General features: G+C 38.0%; 1 protein-coding gene across 4 annotated transcripts in view; it reads right to left on the bottom strand.

The window, feature by feature from the left end:
- csmd3b (CUB and Sushi multiple domains 3b) overlaps positions 1 to 19,442 on the bottom strand; it is a 457,418-nt gene that overhangs the window by 399,178 nt on the left and 38,798 nt on the right. For all 4 annotated transcript variants that reach the window (XM_079879070.1, XM_079879071.1, XM_079879072.1 and 1 more), the window contains exon 2: positions 1,831 to 2,053. In XM_079879070.1, the coding sequence (XP_079735196.1) occupies positions 1,831 to 2,053 (223 nt within the window). The remainder of the gene's footprint in view (positions 1 to 1,830; positions 2,054 to 19,442) is intronic.

Here is a 19,442-nt window from a genome sequence, read left to right as displayed (position 1 = left end):
GATTAATCAGAATAATTAAATATGGGTATATAGGACATATATATGGACATATGTATGAAATATAATCAGCTGTTAGGCGCAACAAAGTATCTAAGAACGATGGTAGTAAAAGAGCAGTATATCTCCTTTCAAACAGACGAGAGAGAGTGAGAGAGAGAGAGAGAGAGAGAGAGAGAGAGAGAGAGAGAGAGAGAGAGAGAGAGAGAGAGAGAGAGAGAGAGAGAGAGAGGGGGCTCAATCCCTAATTGCAGTGCATAATTTAAGACGGCTGAATAGCAACATGCAATTTGTCTGAGATGCCAGCAAACATGGCAATGCAAGACACAAATGTAGTGCCTGCAGAATCCTGCATTATTTACTTCTTGAGCTGTTTAATTAAACTCTGTCATTACTCTTCCTTCCTCTTCTCCACACCTCTAATATCTCCTCCCTGCAGGACAGCACGAGAGCAAGGAGAGGTAGAATGAGACGAGGAGAAGAAAATGAGAGGCTACAAGACAAACCAAAAAAAAAAAAAAAAAAAAGCCTCCTTGGGCAAAGCATCACTGTTTTCCTTTCGTGTTGTTCTTTTATAACTTCCTGTTTGGGGTTACAATGTTTAAAAAAAAAAAATTATATGTACATATATATACATATAATTGCAGAATGGATCGATATCTGACAGATCCCAGCTGCAGATCAACATAATGCAGTATATATATTATGTCGATCTGAGGCAGGGATCTGTCAGATATCGATCCATTCTGCAAATGGGACCCCAAATCCCAGACGGTCCCTTCACACCACCTTTACTCTGTTGCCCAATGCATAATATGCACAGACAAACATATCCAAGACTCTCTAAGAATCTCCATCTCTAAGACACAAACATACACAAACCTGCAGGACTATTAGCTACATAGTAAAGACAAAAATGGTGGAAAAAAACTCGACCAGGTACAAGATGAGATAAATTCGTATAGATTTTAAATATAAATCTGGTGATTAAAAAAGAAAAATCCATGGACATGTTAGGTCAACTTCCCTATACCTTACAAATATATTTACTGCGCATTATACTAGATGTATGTCCCATTTTAACATCCTTGTCTGCTGTCTCAGTACATGACATTGCTGATACACATAGTGAAATATAAGCACTGGGAATCATTCACCTGTAACAAACACATACACTGTTTTGTCTGGATTTCCAACAGTCATGTCCACTATGATATTGCCCAGATCTGACTATAAACAGCACAGACATGCAAATAAATTCAACCTGGGTAGCCGTCATTTACCCTTTATGCACATGTGCACACTGGGGTTGTCACTGTGGACTTATAAAATGGTCATTTTAGTAGAAGACATGCTTATTTTCTTTGCAGAGAATTTAGTGTTAAACCCATTCAAAGCCTTACAAATCTGTGTTCTTCAATTAAAGACTTAACCGTATGTAGCTATATAGCTTTTATTCATGTAACTTTATATGGCTGAGAGTCGATTGTAAAGATAGAGGAGTCCATGAAACAATGGCCAAGTTAGAATATAGTGCTTATTTTGTGTGTGTGTGTGTGTGTGTGTGTGTGTGTGTGTGTGTGTGTGTGTGTGTGTGTGTGTGTGTGTGTGTGTGTGTGTGTAATTATTCAGGGAGAGTTCTTGGCAGCACTTTCATTTGGCATCACAGTCAAGTTGCTTACAGGCACACCGTAAATTATACTCAGCAAAGTGTTTTCTTCATTCTTCCATGATCAGATATGTACAATGCTCTGTATTTTATTCTTCTGATACAGTAATGATGCAGATATGCTTATGGCATCATGAAAACGGGTCATTATAAACAGCACCCACCTCGTCCTGAAGTTAGCTGGATGCGGGTGTCCATCGTAGAGGGATAAAAAGTCATAGTCCTCCTCCACCGCGAATGACTGAAAGACTATTTGAATTCGGTTGCCCTCCTCTGCTACAATAACCCACGTACAGTTTGCCCCGTTCTGATATCCATATGGAAAACCAGGACTTTCAATGGTCCCATTCCTTCCTTTTAATGTTCCACCACATGTATATATGAAACCTGTAAAGCAAAAAGAGAGCAGTGTTCACTAAGGTCAGCAGTGCTGGAGACATCAGAAACATTACGTGTGTGTGTGTGTGTGTGTGTGTGTGTGTGTGTGTGTGTGTGTGTGTGTGTGTGTGTGTGTGTGTGTGTGTGTTTTATATGTAGGCAAGGTTGTGTGGAAAGTCCTTATATGGAGATGGTTTAGGTGTGTATTAAGATTTTGTGTCCTCACTTCTAGAATAATCAAGATTAATGGTGAAATCATAAAATATGGGGAAGTCTGCAAAAAAGATGAAAAAAAAAGTTTGTGCTCATAAAAACACCTGTTTACAATTGCTAATATATGAAATCCACGATTACCAATTCCTACAGTAATGCATCCCCTTTTTTTATATATATATTATACATTTATAGATGTCTTAAATTCCATACCACAATGATAAATACATGTTTATGCACACTACTGTATCAAAGACACACAACCATCACATTTCTTAATCAGCAGCTAAAATCACATTCAACATGTCAAATCTGATTGGTTCTTGCGTGTCATGCCACACCAAGTTTAAACATTTTAATTTGTGAGTGAACTAGCCCTTTATTTGTAAACTATACAGTTAAGTTGAGAGTGTAAGCTTGAGGATTGGCGTTCGTTCCTGACTGTTTTATTAGCCATTGTGAAACCATGACTTATTTCGAAGAGAATCTGTCTCACGAGCTTTGAGTGGAATTCAATAACATATTGAGTGAAGGAAAGCTTGTTTGTATAATTAAAGCAATCTTCAATTAGAAGCTACTGTCATGAGGCCAATGGAAATCCTATATTATTCACAGAGGTGTTTTTACTCTGTCGATGGTATTCATTTTGGGATAACTTTACATCAAACAATTGAAAAACACACACAACCATGCTTCCCATTACCAAGGAGTGCATTGTCGGTTAAAATAGAATTAAACTACATTTTATGATCACAGTCAATGACAACAGTGAAGAGAATATAACCGCTATTCTGTCACAGAAGACAGCTGTGCACTTGATGATGCACATGGCAGCACCTAGGCAGTGAATTAGTATTCCTTTGAGCTTTGCAAGTTGTAATTTATTGCCACATTTTAAGAATTGATCTGGGTCCGCCTCAATCGGACCGCCATTTTGCTCTCTCTCACCCACGAATTCAACACAGGAGTGACTCAAGCAACCCAATTTTCCCGCAATCCAACCTGATGATGAATGAATCAACCCAACCAGTTCTATCGCATATTACAACACAAAACCTGAGCAGTTTGGAAGGCAAAGTCTGTCCAGATCTAATCAACGGTGAGCTGGGACAATCTTTGGAGTATTTGTGGGAATGTGGCCACAATGAACCACATTAACCCAGTATTCAGCTCGCTCACATCTGTAGGGTTTTCATCTGTCTGCACACATCAGTCTCTAAGCTTTAAGGTAGCAAACGTGTATGAGTATATGCGTGTATGTGCTCACTGGCCCTGGGCTGTACAGTAGACTGTGATAATCATCACATGCTCATGACATAGTCTGAATAATCTGATTTAACTTAGAAAAAAAATGATGGATGGATGGATGGATGGATGGATGGATGGATGGATGGATGGATGGATGGATGGATGGATGGATGGATGGATGGATGGATGGATGGATGGATGGATGGATGGATGGATGGATGGATGGATGGATGGATGGATGGATGGATGGATGGATGGATGGATGGATGGATGGATGGATGGATGGATGGATGGATTTTTATTTTTTATTTTGTCAAAACGATTCATTATATCTTTCCCAAGCCTAGACATGTGTATGATCTGCTTCCTGCCGCCCCTGATTGTTCAGTGGCCCGTCAGTGATTCAGTGTGAAGGGTGGAGGCCCTCCAGGCTCTAATTGCACCATAAGCTGCCATGGGAAATTAGCACCAACGTGGTCGCCAAGGAGTTTGAGGAAGAAGCTCTCTATCACGCACACAGGCACACACATACACACACACAGAGACACACACACACAGGCACACACAAACAATGATTAGTTGAGAGCGAGGGGACTGGCTGTGTCTGTGAGGAGGCAAGCCAGTCATATGGTCACTGATGGTCAGTTTTGTGGGTTGTAGATTTGCTATGACAACATCCAGTGGGTCTGACTTAAGATTAAAATTACATGACAGAAGGGAGATCTAGTAACGAAAGACCTGGTTTACTAAAATCCCACAGAACTGTTTTGCGTTTGCGATCTATCAGAATATGTGTGTTTTTTGGGTATGATGTATTATGGGGGATTTTGCTAAATGGTTTGACACATCTATAATATATGTAGTAAAGATAATTATATATTCATGTCATTAATAGTCTATCTATACCAGCATACGATATCTTCAAATTTGAAAACCCTGATATTCAGTGGAAACCCATTTTCATCATTATGATCGTAATACCTGAATCAAATTAATATCTGCGTATCGGTTGTAATGAATTTGCACATGCATTTACCAAATCTGAATGATTTTCGAGCATTATAAATCACTTGCCGATGCAATTTAATCTGTTTGCATTGGCACCACACTATAATTTATGCATATGAAAGGACACCTAATCATATTCATTAAGAAAAAACATGCATGTGGTTTTGCGCATCTGAAAGATGCAATAACACGTAAACGAAATTAGTAGATCACCATTGGCATTTTTTGTGCATGCATAGATAAACCTTTATTAAAATCACAGACTGCACAACGAATGCAGAGAACTAAGATTTAGCCTAAAGTGGAATTTACTGTTGCCGCAATAATTTGTGTTTATGATGCAATAAGAAATGCCACACTTGCTTCAGCATCATACGTAATGTATATTTTATTATGCATCTTTGTAGTGGGCTAGAATCAGGTCCGGGGATATGTGAGGAAATATTGCACTGCATACAATTATTACTAAAATAAATTATTTTATAAAATAGTATTTTTCATTGCCGTTTTTAAGAACTGTTGCTCAATAAAAGCTACAATAAAATAAAGAACAGCTGTTAGCTGTGCCTGCAAGTCTTAATTTGTTCGTTTTTAGGGGAAGATTAGATTTATATGCACCTACAAGCCACAATTTGTAGAACAGCAAGAGAAAATTACAGTTTATCATTGACAAGATGTAAAATATTAGATGACTAGCGCATTAGCAAGTTTAGAAAAAGATAAAATTTTTAAAGCTAAACACAGTGTTTTGAGATTCGCCATATGAATCAATTGTTTAAGTAGTTTGTGGAATTTACTAAGATAGTTTCCAGGGACCATATCACATGGTTCTAGCCGTGATAAGATTAGCTTAGAGAGTAATTTAGGTTAAAGAGAAGTAAACGCTACACACAGAGAGCTAGTTTTTCATTGATAAGGAAATAAATCTCTTCCATTGCGAGTGTGTCCCCCTTATGAGAGTCCCCAGAGATGGAAGACAGCTGGAAGATCGTCCAGTTCTCACCCTTCCTTAAGTAAAAAGATTAATACAGATATTTTAGCCCACTCCGTCTAATACACAAGCTAAAAGAGCTCAGCATAGCATTTGAGAAGCTGCTGATAAAACAAACTGACATGGCCATAATGAAAAAACCCAACTAATTAAGATTTACTATTTATCTCTCTTCTCTCCCTTAAGGGACTAATTAACATGGGGGATAGAGGAGAAGTGTAGAAGAGCTGGTTATGTGGACTTAGGGCACCTACACATCTCTAGAAGTACAGAGAAAAAACTCACAAACCTACATTTTCAGGAGATTATGTTATATTTGCTGTAGCTGAGGTGATCATGAGCTTATTGAGAAGAATCAATGAATCATCTGACCGCCTCTGCCCATTACGAACATTACAGGCTTCTTTTTTTAAGTTTAATACAGAGTAGATGTATGGCTTGAGGGAATGATCTCAAAAGTTTATTGGTGATTCATGTTGTAGGGTAGAGAGTTTAAGGACAGGATATAAGCTTCTTATAAAGGAAGGCGGTAAAATCTTGGCTCACACAAACACAATGCAACATCAACTTGAGGCAGTGATCTAAAGGAGATCACTAACACTAATGAAAAGTTTGGAAGACGTAGGCTTGCCCAAATTTAACTAGCCACAATTTATTTAATTTTACAAGGATTTAAGAAGATGTTCAAATAGAAACATTTGTTCAATATTAATGGTGCTATGGTGATCAGTTAAATGATTTTTCCATTTATTCAGCATAGTAAGCAGACATACTCATTTTAAAGACATGAAGCACAAACCCCTTTTTTCCCATTAGATATGTTAGGTGAACTATTACCTAACATGTAATTGTTGGATGCGTCCGTCGGGAATGCCAAAACCTCTAAAATCACACTGCAAAAAAAAATTTTCTTACTTTCCAGTCCAAATATAAAAAATAAAAAAATCTTAAATCTAGATGTATTTACTAAAGTAAAATGCCATAAGATATTTTGTTTTCAAAATTAAGTGAGTTTTTGCTTAAAACAAGCTAAATTATCTGTCCATGGGGTAAGAAATATAATCTTGTTTCTGTTTGAATATTAATATTATTTTTTTACCTCATGGACAGCTAATTTTGTTTGTTTTAAGCAAAAACTCAATTTTGATCAATTCCCCCAGAAAACAAGACATAATATCTTATCTAATTTGACTTGTCTAGTAAATGCATCTTGATTTAAGAATTTTTAGATATTTGGACTGGAAACCAGACAAAAATACTAAGTAAGAAAAGCATTTTTTTGCAGTGCACCACTATTTGATGGAGACATTTGCTAACAATCCAGCTGCCTTTCACGCTGACCATCTTGGATCAGCTACAGAAGCCAGTTAACATGTTACAAAATACCTTAACATCAGGGTTTTGACACATATTCTCTGGTTTCTATCTGGTCAAAGCTAGTCACTGGCTGGCCATCTAGCCTCCACCATCTTGGACCAGGAACAAACCAGCAACCATGCTTTTTTTTTTGCATCGGCAGACTTAGTTTTTTTAGTCGGACGCCATCTGTTTTTTGTTGGGTTTTTTTTTGAGAGAGAGAGAGAGAACTCTGATCGGCTGTTCAGTTTAGCGAACGAGTCAGTGCACGAGAATAAGAGCAAAAGTGATGAAAGCGAGCAAAGTCATGACGGCACAGACAGAAAGGCTGTTCTAATTTTACATCATCTTACCTGAGCATTCGAATGCAGAAATATATTCATAATCACGAGCGGAGTGGAATAATGAACGTGGACAGCATGATTGGTATTCAAAATGGTAAGCAAGCGCTGCTTTGTTTATGGTTTGTATACCTGCAGTCTTAGTTTTGCTTTCCCTTTTTGAATGACGTATATCGACAAATATACCTGCTTAAAAAGACAGTTATCTCCTTTAAACGCAGACGTAGAACGCGCATGCTAGTTGGCAGTCTGGTGTGTTCAAGCACAGATTTTCCCCGACGCGAGGCGACAACACAGTCGGTTTTCATCAGTGCTATTTCATTTGCCGTCGGTTTGGTGTCTTGGACCAACTAGGAACCAGTTAACATATTCCAAACCACCTGTAAGCTGTGCTTTGAAATATATTATTTAGTTTCTAACTGGTCCAAGCTAGTCGTTAGTTAGCCATCTAACCCGGGCCATCTTGAAGCAGCAACAAACCAGCTACCAGTTGGGGATTAAAGGGTAACTCTCGCCAAAATGCAACCTAGGCTCTTTTTGTTAATCTACCCGAGGCAAACTTTTGTTTAAAAGCATAATTAGAATGGAAACGACACTTTTAAGGTTGACCGTATTTTCGTTTTAGGTTAAATGCCTTGTGAATGGGAGTGAATGGGGCACTTCTATGATAGCATCAAAAATCACTATTTTTAAAACACTAAGAAGGCTCGACACAACATGAAACTTTGTTGTTCAAAATCTTTCTTTTTAGTAAACTCTGTGTACACAAACAATGTTATCAATGCTCGAGTTCATGTGTAGAGCCCCTGGTGATACTTCCAGCAAAGTTTCATGTTGTGTCGAGCCTTCTTAATGTTTTAATAGCGATTTTTGATGCTATCATTCACAAGGCATTTAACCTAAAACGAAAATACGGTCAAAAAAACTTAAAAGTGGTGTTTCCATTCTAATTATGCTTTTAAACGAAAGTTTGCCTCGAGTAGATTAACAAAAAGACCCTAGGTTGCATTTTGGCGAGAGTTACCCTTTAAGTAGTAGTCTAACAGTTAATGACCAACTTGGACGAACTAGAAACCGGTGGAAATATTCCATAACACCTAGAAGCAGTGCTTAAAAACATATTGGTTTCTAGCTGATCCAAATTAGTCATTAGCTGTCATCTAAGATGGACCATCTTGGATCAGAAACAAACCAGCTCCCAGTTGGGAATTGAGTGGTAGTCAAAACCGCTAATGAAACAAGTAAACATGTTTAGAAACCTATGGAAGCTATGATTTGGAACATTTTAGATGGTTTCTAGCTGGTCTAAGATGGTCAAAGTGCCACTAATAATCTGCTTCCTTCAAGTGTTTATCACTTTGTGCATATTATTATATCTACACACTGCTAATTGCTCATTTTCTTGAAGAGATAGAAGCATGTCTTGCTCTTTTCTCAAGCTGTTTGTTGATCCTGACACTATGTAGATGTTCACGCTAATTACTGAGGTGTGAGGCGAGGCGGTATGCTCTTCCTCTCTTCTAGCACCAGGTTTCGTTGGCAAAGATTTGTCTCTTTTTTACCTTGGCAGCTGGCCACTCTTTTCTCTTTTTCTCTGTCTTTCGCTCGTGCTTCCTCCTGCCACCCCATATTTACAACAAAGGCTGGCGCCACCTGGGTCAGCATTTCCACATCACATCTTTCTTACCCCTAACAATGAAGCTGAGTAGTCTGGCAAGACTCTGGCTTTAAAACAGAAAGAAATAAAGAAAGATCAAGCTCGTTTTTACCCAAACTCTAGCCAAGACCCCTCTTAAACAAGACCTATCTGTACAATCCTGTATCGATTTGAATCTGCTTTAATTCCTTTTGAGAGCATTTAGCAGTTTCTGCATTCAACCTGAATAAGAACAACTGAATTTGTGCAATAGGGTTGGGATCGATTCCATTTCAATTCAGACCGTTCCGCTAATGCACTTGAATTTATTTTTAAATTCATTTATGCACTAGTAAGTGATGTTTGAACATGGAAAACGACAATAAACATTTCAGTTTTTGTACCTAACATTTTGGACACCGATCATCTACAGTATGGTAAACCAGCATGCACATCTGTAAAACTGTAAAGACAACTAGAATTTCGCTTAGATCATAAAACTCCCCCAAGCAAAATCTCTGATGCCTTGAACCTGGTAAATGTTGGTCAATCAGTGACTATTGTACTCTGAATGATGCAGCTGAATGCATTCAGTCATAGTTGCTCATTTAGACAGTAAATGCTCAATGAGGTTTACTGCTAAATGTAGCAGCACTGTCACATTTCATTGACAATAACACTTTACTTAAAGCTTTTATATATCGTGCATTATAAACGTATTTTTAATTATGCTTTGTAATGCACCTTATAATGCATTGTATGGTCTCGCGAATACATTATAATACTTATCTATTCATTGAACACCAAATTGAATGCATTAAAACACATGACAAACAACCAGATGTAACAAGGAATCTGCAAATATTATAATTCATTTTAACTTTAGTTGCAATTATTTATGAAATTATATAATGCATTATGCATAAAGGCTTTAAATAAACTGTCACAAAAAAAAAAAAAAAAAAAAAAACTAATCAGATGTTAATGACTATTCTTTTAATTTTAAAATCAACACAGAACTTAATCCACAGGTAAGTAGAAATTTGCTAACCTGCCAGAGGACTTTGGATGCCATATTATTATTAAACCTCAAAGAAAAGCTTTTCTACAGATAAATTAGATTTCTAAAGGAAGCAAGGCTTTCCCTTTAATTAATTATTAAACTGCACTCCCCAATGACCAAGTCTTCTTAAATGGAAAGGTCAGATGAAAGGAATATTTTATTCCCATTCCTTACTTCTAATTCTCAGTAGACCTGAAACAATTGCCCCAATCAGAATGAGTGAGAATATTCCCCATCCAAATATGCTAAGGGGGAAAAAAAAGTCACAAATCAGAGATATTACAGTATTACATATATATAGTCTAAAAACCTAGTGAGTTGTCCGTGTACAAAGCATTTCATGCATGCCACATGTCAAATATTGACTCACTAGTATTACTGATGCATAGCCCATATAATGCAAATTAGCACACTAAATTGAGACAGAGCCTGTATAAAAAGAAGACAAGTCTTAATGTTTATAAAATAAACTATAACCAGATATAGTCCTTCAGCACCACGTATGGCTCCAACTAACTGTGGTCTAATATGAAGACTGAATCCACAAGACAAATCAAATGTGTCCATTCTAGCAACCAAAACAACACTGAAGTATTCACTCCTGACCTGAAGGTGTTGCTTTTTCACATCACTTAATATTTGATAGGGCTACCAGAATATGTCTACTATGAAGGTGTTTGTAAGATTTTAGTGTATATCAGCTACAACTAATCAGCAAACTTATTTTGACATTCAGATTTCATGGGAAAACTGTTGTCACTGGATGAGGGCAAGCTGTCTTCTTAATGCTCGACTTCTTAATTCTATGACAGCAGTATCCTCAAGGTAGGACCTATGATTCAGAGGATCTTGAAGACAACCTGAAGGACGTGAGAAAACACACCTGAGAGCCTGATGAGAGAGATCCTTGGAGAGAAAGCTTGATGTACTTGAGGAAGCCGTGAAATGTAGAGTTACGAAGGGAAATGTGTGTGAAATGCACACAGCTGTTTTTGTACCAGCGTATCTTGATATCTCTTGGTTCCTCAGTTCCTATAGTTAAAAAATGCACACAAATATGTGCCTACCAGGGTTGTGCAAAAATCAGAATTGGAAAACTCGGTTCCTATCGGTTCATTCGTTGGAATCTGAATTGAATTGTCCACACACCAAAGGAGGTTCAAATGGAATGAGAGGAAGTGGAATTTACTGAATTGTAATTGCAAAGAAGTTATAATTGCAAACAAGTAATGCATTCTGGAAAATGCAAAGTGTTTTTTCCACCCTGATACACAAAAGTTCATTTCTTAAGGTGCGGTCAAATTTACTGTTGCTCAGCCAATTTTTGCAGGCAAAAGATGAGCGTACATTTACATTTAGATTTATGCATTTTATCCAAAGCGACTTACATTGCATTTCAAGGTACACATTTACATTCTTATCAAAGCGTAAAAAACAACCTTTTGCCCCATTGCCCCATAATTTCTGTCTGGATCTCTTAAATGTCACTGATGCCAGGCCCTCATCATCACCGCGCATCCCCCTTTCGCACCGGCACACAATCTACACTGACACATGTCACTGAGAGAGAGAGTGAGCTCCTAGCAATGTATAGAATGCATTTAACCCCTGCTGCCACGCACAAAAAGAACATTCTTGAGGCGGTATGAGTGAGACAGAGAACGAGAACGATGACAGATCAGCTCCCTCACACAGCATGCCGTTAGCATGAGCGGAAAATGGAGAGAAGGACGAGGCGGAGGAGAACTGATCAAACTATCAATCACAGGCCAGATAATGCTATTGGAACGCGGTGGCGAGATGGTGTGAAGAATTACACGAGAGGTCTTACATCACGTCTGTCTGGTAGACCGAGCTTTGTTTGTTGAGTGATAATTGTTGGGATTAAGCGTCTACTGTCACACGAATTAAGAGTGAAGACGCACAGTGGGTCACACATTTGAGCGTGCCATTAATCACAATGATGGTCTAAATCATGCATGTAATATGTATCTTGATTGGATCCATAACGGAACGATAATACAAAACAAAAGCTATAAGATTACAGTGTTTGGCATTAGAGTTTGGCAACATTAAGCAGGGTTTTTATTATAGATGGCTGAACAAAGCGTTTCAGTAATTCGCTAATTTAATAAAGTCAAGCACTCAATCTTTTGGTCCTTTCTCGTGTTGGGCCCAATGTTTTACTTATTTACTTATTACCAAATTCTGCTTTATTGCTCTGAAATTCAGTAAGTTTTATTCAATTTTATCATGAAAACTGTCTAATCAAAATTCGAACCATTATTCAAATCAAAATATAATAAAGAATTAAATGTGAGCATTGCATTTTTTAATTATGTGATTCAGAGTTTCACATCATAATCTAAAATAATATTATTGTTATAGACACAATTTTACTGTGCATTTCTTTACTGAATAGTATTTTCAGCAATTTCACATTCAAAACCAAGCATTTACTGTGGTGAAACACTGAGTGAATACTTTTTTCAGTATGCATGTGTTTAGAAATTGAACTACCCATGACCTGAACTCTGACAGCACCTCCGGACAAAGAGTTCACATTCACACGAGCCGCTGTACGCTGGGAACACACCACGAGCATCATGAGCAACATGAGCGTCATGCATGCTTGAGTATGTAGATTACAGAATGTGTCTTTGAAGAGATGCACCACAGGGGTCGGGAAGACTTTTTTATATTAAAAACTGTGTTTTATGTTCTAAGGCAATGTAATTTATTCCTGTGATGCAAACGTGGCATGGTTGTTGGTGCCAGACTGCGCTGAGTATTTCAGAAACTGCTGATCATCTGGGATTTTCACACACAACAATCTCTAGGGTTTACAGAGAAGGGTGAGAACGAGGAGATATCCAGTTCTGTGTGTGAAAATGCCTTTTTAATGCCTAAGGGTCAGAGGAGAATGGCCAGACTGGTTCAGCTGATAGAAACGCAACAGTAACTCAACACTCAAATAACCACTTGTTTCAACCGAGGTCTGCAGAAGAGCATCTGAACACACAACAAGTCAAACCTTGAAGCAGACGGACTTCAGCAGGAGAAGAATCACACCGGTGTCACTCCTGTCAGCCGAGAACAGCAAACTAAGGCTATCATTCACACAGGCTCACCAAAACTGGACAGTAGAGGATTGGGAAAACATCTGCTGATCTGATGAGTCTTGATTTCTGCTGCGACATTCAGATGGAAGGGGCAGAATTTGGCGTAAACATCGTGAAAACGTGGATCCATCCTGCCTTGTATCAGCGGTTCAGGTTGCTGGTGCTGTAATGGTGTGGAGGATATTTTCTTGGCACACTTTGGACCTCTTGGTACCTGAGTATTGTTGCTGAGCATTATGACCACAGTGTTCATCTTCTGGATAACACACGTCACAAAGCTCAAATCATCTCAAACTGGTTTCATGAGATCACTATACACACAGTTACCAGATATCAATACAATAGAGCACATTTGGGATGTGCTGGAACGGGAGATTCACATCATGAACGTGCAGCCGACAAATCTGCAGAAACTGCATGATGCTATCATGACAATATAGACCAAAATCTCAGAGAAATGTTTCCAGCACCTTGTTGAATCTGTGCCATAAAGAATTAAGGCAGTTCTGAAGGCAAAAGGGAGATACCTAGATACGGGAGATACTCTGTCTCACATGTGTATATTCCATAAGGTTCCATATATTCCATATATATATGCATGCATCAGTGATTAAATGTTTTGAATTAGCAGAGAAACGAGTAGGGCCATGTGATTTCCATGATGCAAATTAAAATTAAATTGCAGTTATTTCATGAAATATTAATTTTTAATTCATAAACTATGTATACATACATACATACATAGTTTATGAATTAAAAAAAATAATAATTTCATGAAATAACTGCACTTTAGTAATTGTGATTTAATTTGCATGGAAATGACATGGCCCTACTCGTTTCTCTGCTAATTCAAAACATTTAATCACTGATAGCGCACTCCTATTATCCAGGATAGGTCTGATGTTCCATGGAGACAGGAGGGACGCATCGATACTTCAAGGGAGTCTATAGTGACTTTCCAAATTCACTGCATATCTTTGTGTGTGTGTGTGTGTGTGTGTGTGTGTGTGTGTTGCTGGGTGATGAGGATTAATTAAAGGGGCATCGGTTACATGTCGGGTCGTTTTGGCGGAGCTGATCGATCCTGATGGCTCCTCAGTCCTCTAATAACCCAGGCAAAGCCCTCCAGCTGTCTCCCATGCACACACACAAATCCACCGCAAACACACTCCGCACCTGCTTTAATCAGCCTGCTCGAGTCACACTCTCATCACGCTGACTGTCTCTCACACACACACACACACACACACACACACACACACACACACACACACACACACACACACACACACACACACACACTGTCACAGGGTAGTGGCTGACACTAGCTCATTAGTAAAGGTAGGCTTTGTAATGATCACTAACCTAATCCTACACAACACGTCTTCTGTGATAGAGAAAACAGGCCTGTCTGGGATTTAGATGATTAGGAAATATGGGGAGAAAAAAAAAAAAAGCAGGGCTATTCATTTTTTGGAAAGCTTAATGGCCACAAAGCAGGATTTCAAGGGACTCAAGGGAGGCAGTATCCATTTTTATAATTATTTTATAGGATGAGGATGCATAGACTTTGGTAAAGTATATTTACATTATGTTATATAAGGTTGTTATATGCAAAACAATAATACATATAATATAATATAATATAATATAATATAATATAATATAATATAATATAATATAATATAATATAATATAATATAATATAATATAATATATACCATATTAGGCTATATATTATATAGTATTGTGGATACTGCTTTTCCAGTTAAGCCTCCCACTTTATTTGAGCTTTCATTCCAGCCGACAGATTGCTTTGCTCCAGACATTTCAGACATCCTCTTGCCCTCTTTCACCTCCATTGTGTTATCATTTCCCTTGTCTCTCTTCTGTATAGTTACATCTCCAATAGCATCTTTCACACACTCAGTCTGTACTCTCACATATAGTTCTGTGTCACTTTTCTGGATTGGCAAAATTACTCCAATAATGACACCTCATAAACTCTTACAACTGGATATCTGGAAATTGAGGGAAGGATAAAGATGCTGAAGAATGGCATCATTATGTATTACCACATGAAAGGAGCCAGTAGAAATATGTTTCTATGACTTGTACATTTATTTTTACTTATTGAAACCATGACCTACACATAAGGTCACCATCGAATGGTTCCCCCTGCTCATGGGCACAATAGCTTTGCTCCTTGCATGTATCAAACCGGTATCCGTTTGGTTATTAGCCCTAAATCTTAACCACTACACATAACCACTACAAAATAAATACCGTCTGACAGGTTTCTGCTGAAACTCATGAATAAACCAGTGACCTTTAAATCCTACACTCTACAAACCAAGGTATTTCTAACTCCCTGAATAGCATCATGATAACTTACAAACAAATGCATTCTGTCTTTTACACACTCTCATATCATTCTCGACTTTTATGGTGATATATTTTTTTTATCTGTGGAGCACCAAAAAAGCTAATTTGAAGAATACAATACAACAAGTTGAATAATTATTCTCTATATCAGTGAGCACTGTTTCTGAACTCCCTGAAACGCCTCCATTGTAGTCTTGAGTTTCTTCCGGGAACAAACACGTCACAATATTCCTCATTTAAATAATTAATATGCAGAATAAAGGGGCGGGGCCTGGTTGAGTTAGTTAATAGTGTGTTGAAACTGGTGGTTATGGTAAGGGGCGGGACATTTCCCAAACACGCTCGAAGCACTTGACCAATCACAACACACTGCTCCAGCCGACCAATCAGAGCACAGTGTGCTTTTCAGAAGGAGGGGCTTCATAGAAATAGGAACTAAACAGGGGTGCATTTCCCAAAAGCATCGTTAGCCAACTATGTTTGCAAGTTCCATCGTTATCAGCATAGTTCAACGAGTCGGTGTTTCCCGAAACCATCGTTCTAACGAACATTTGCAAACAGCATCGCAAAGTTGTGTGGTTGGAACGACAGCCCTCCACCTGTGGTTAGAAGCAGAGTTTCTAGTTTGCATGACATGTGGACTCAATAAATCCTTATCTTGAGCCAAATAAGCAAGCTGACATTCAGTACAACCTGTGTCTTTTATTTAGAATACATACAAATGTCATTTACGTCTTTTAGTTTGTCAAGAGATTTAAAGTGTTATTTTGAAGAGTGCACATGTGTGAACGTGCTCGACTATGTAAGAACGAGCCTATGATTGAATCTGGAAATAAAGCAAAATAACTGAGAATAATGAGAAATAGTCCTCAGATGCCATGTCTGTAATTTATAGCAAAACATCTAGCGTTAATTCAAACTCAAACAGTTTCATTAAAAGAAGTTATTACTCCACCACGTGCCTGACGTCATAAACCAGCGTGGTTGAACGACCAATTTGTGACAATATGATTTCGGGAAATGGTCGTGACTAGCTAGTTGATTTCTTCAACGATGCATCGCACTATGGTAGTGAAGTTAGAGTTACGGCGTTGTTTGGGAAACACACCCCAGAGCGTTACTGGCAGACTGGGAAGAGAGGAGCTGCAACAATGGATTTTCCCAATATGGGGAAAATAATGTGTTTTTTGAACATTCAAACATGAAAAAGCCTTGTGGGCAGTGCTCCAACATGTAGCGCGATTGCACTTCAGGTGACCTGGCTATCCTATACTATCCTATTAAGATAAAGGAAAAAAATGCCCAAAAAACCATAAAAAAAAAAAAAAAAAAAAAAACAATCATAGTCAGCCAGAAAAGCTAGTACACAGATGCAAGTGTAAGAGAGCCAATGGTCGATATTTTTTTTCTCTCCCACAGGCGATGGTTTCGGTACGAAGCGCAGAAAGTGTTTTGATTCCAACATGCTCATGGAGGAGCTGTGAATGTGAAGGACGCAGCTGGTCTCCTGCTTTAATAAACCAGTGTGCTGAAGTAAAGTGGAGCACAGCACCTGTGTAACTTCACCTGTAAGGTCACCTCTGGCCTACTGTGCATCTTGACCAATTGTCTTTTACTGCATTGGATTGTCTCTCCCTCTTGAGTAACCCTTTCTGACCTCAGATCCAATGAAGGAAAACCCCTAGTGAGAAATATGGTCTATATCTGGAAGTCTTTCACATGGAATGACGTCCCGAGTTCATATACTCTGAGGGTTTATGCTAGCCCTCAAATCACTTTATTCCTGTATTTTAGGACAAAATCCAGAGAATGTAAATCCGGACTGTGGAGATTTCATTATTTTGGAAAACGAAAGAACAGAACTGCTTAGTTGCTGCAAAAAGGTGGACTGCTATAACAAAGTTGGCCAACAATGACGTGATATTCAGAGAGACATTCAAGGTGTCGAGTGCAGCTGTGTTGACTCAAGGACTAAAATGAGTATTGTGTATCTGTGCCTGGAAAATAGACATATAAATAAAGGAAGACAAATGGGGGAGGTAATTGTGACTAACACGAGTGAGTCACTGCTTCAAACCTCCATGCTGAAAAATCACATCCGCACTTGTGGAGACAAAAGCGTCAATATTCATAATTATGGAAGCCTGAGATGTTGAATGAAAGGGAGGCAAAGTCTATGTGACATTCTAGTGCAATTAAAACTAGACATCCACAGTAAAATTCAATTTATTGATTATCGGCATCAAACTGCATTTTACTGTGGATGTCTAGTGCAATTAAAACAATGTACTTGTTTGATTAAATAAATGTAAAAAATACATTTAAATTAAAAATGTAACTGAAATAAAGCTGAAATAAATTATATATATTAGAGGAAAATCCTCTAATAGAATAGAAATGCTGTCTTGGGAACTAGCTGAAATAAGTTTAAGTACTAAAATTATTAAATCTGAAAAAAGTAAAGCTATAAAAAAAAAATACTCAAAACTATGTCAAACTAATTAAAATGACAAAAGCACATAAAGTAAGATTAAAATGACAACTGAAATTATAAATAAAATTTATTCAAATTATTAAAGTCAAAGATGTTAAATACGATGAGTGAACTTAGGCATTAAATAAAAATATTCTTATTTTAAATTTGAGATTTGCTAAAAGTTTCATTTAGCAGTGTTATTCTATTCTCATTGCTTTTAATATGCAAATATGCTTTATTACTGTTTCCGTGACACTTGTGGTCCTCCATAGTTACAGGCCTTAAATGCATGCTAAATCAAGTTGTGGAACACAATTAATGCAATATCCTCTTGAAAATAAACACGTTTATAAATCAATGACCAGGCATATTATGACCCGTGCAATCTATCAGAGCAGGAATAGGGTGTTGGAGCAATTAGGGGTCCACATTTCTGTCTCTGCCCCTGATTCACTGCTAAAACCCTAGTCGATCTTCAGCACAACACCTTCAGGCCACCCAGTTTCTTTGCACTAAGTGAGATGAGCAAATTAGGGGATGTGGATGTTTCTCTGACTGTTCAAAGGTACCATTAGAAAGCGTTTCAGTGGATGCAGCTGCATTTACTCTTTTGATCCTGCTCAATTACTGGTAAGTCAGGGGAAGGCGGGCAAATGGCCGAACCCCGCTGAGAAAAAGACCATGAACGTCGTGAAAGTAGACCTGAGGGTTGGATAAACTATTAGGTTACAGTGTCACTATGAGGTTATGGGTGCCCTGCAGTAAACAGGTTATACTTCGCCCTACCCGAGAGCGTGGTCTCTCTGAGTAACACCATAACAGACATCATATGAGTACATCATGACACATTCACCAACACTTGATCAGGAGAGAAGCCTGTGGCTATATCTGTAGCACACTTATCACATACTCAGAGCCTGAAGTCTTACTGACATGCGAACGCGTCATCAGGCCATTGTTGCAGCTTCATTACAGTGACTAACCTATGGTGGATGACTCTGACGTGAGGCTCAGAGCAGAGCGAGTCTGTCACTGCAGGGCGCCGCTGATACGGCTGATCTCAAGGACTGAGCACGTCTTTCAACGAGAGGGATTTGACACAATGAGATGGTGCGACACAAAGGGCTTCATTTCCATAGAGCTTTTCTTCATGAGAGTAGAAATTCATGCTTTTCAGCACATACCTTTGAGCTTTGAATTCAGCAGCTACCCTAAAAATAGTTTCTGAGCTCACCCAATACCACCCAAAACTCCGACCTTGGGTTCTCGCTTTCATACAGTATGTCCTTCTCTTTATGTATTGGAATGCACCAATGATAAAATTCTGGCCAATGATCGGCTCAGAGTGCAAGTGTCTAAACTGTGTGTAAATGCAAAAAAAAAAAAAAAAAACATTTAATTGACATGTAAAACATATCAAATCATTTCTGTAATACATTTTAATTTTAATTTTGCAACTTATAAAATGTTAAAATATATGTTTAACTTTAAATTATAAGTAAAAACTACTGTAGGAAATAGCAAATGTAAATTATATTACTGAATTTGAATTATCATTT

Source organism: Squalius cephalus (assembly GCF_949319135.1).
Source record: "Squalius cephalus genome assembly, chromosome: 8".
NCBI lineage: Eukaryota > Metazoa > Chordata > Actinopteri > Cypriniformes > Leuciscidae > Squalius > Squalius cephalus.
This window is presented reverse-complemented; position numbering and strand designations above follow the sequence as displayed.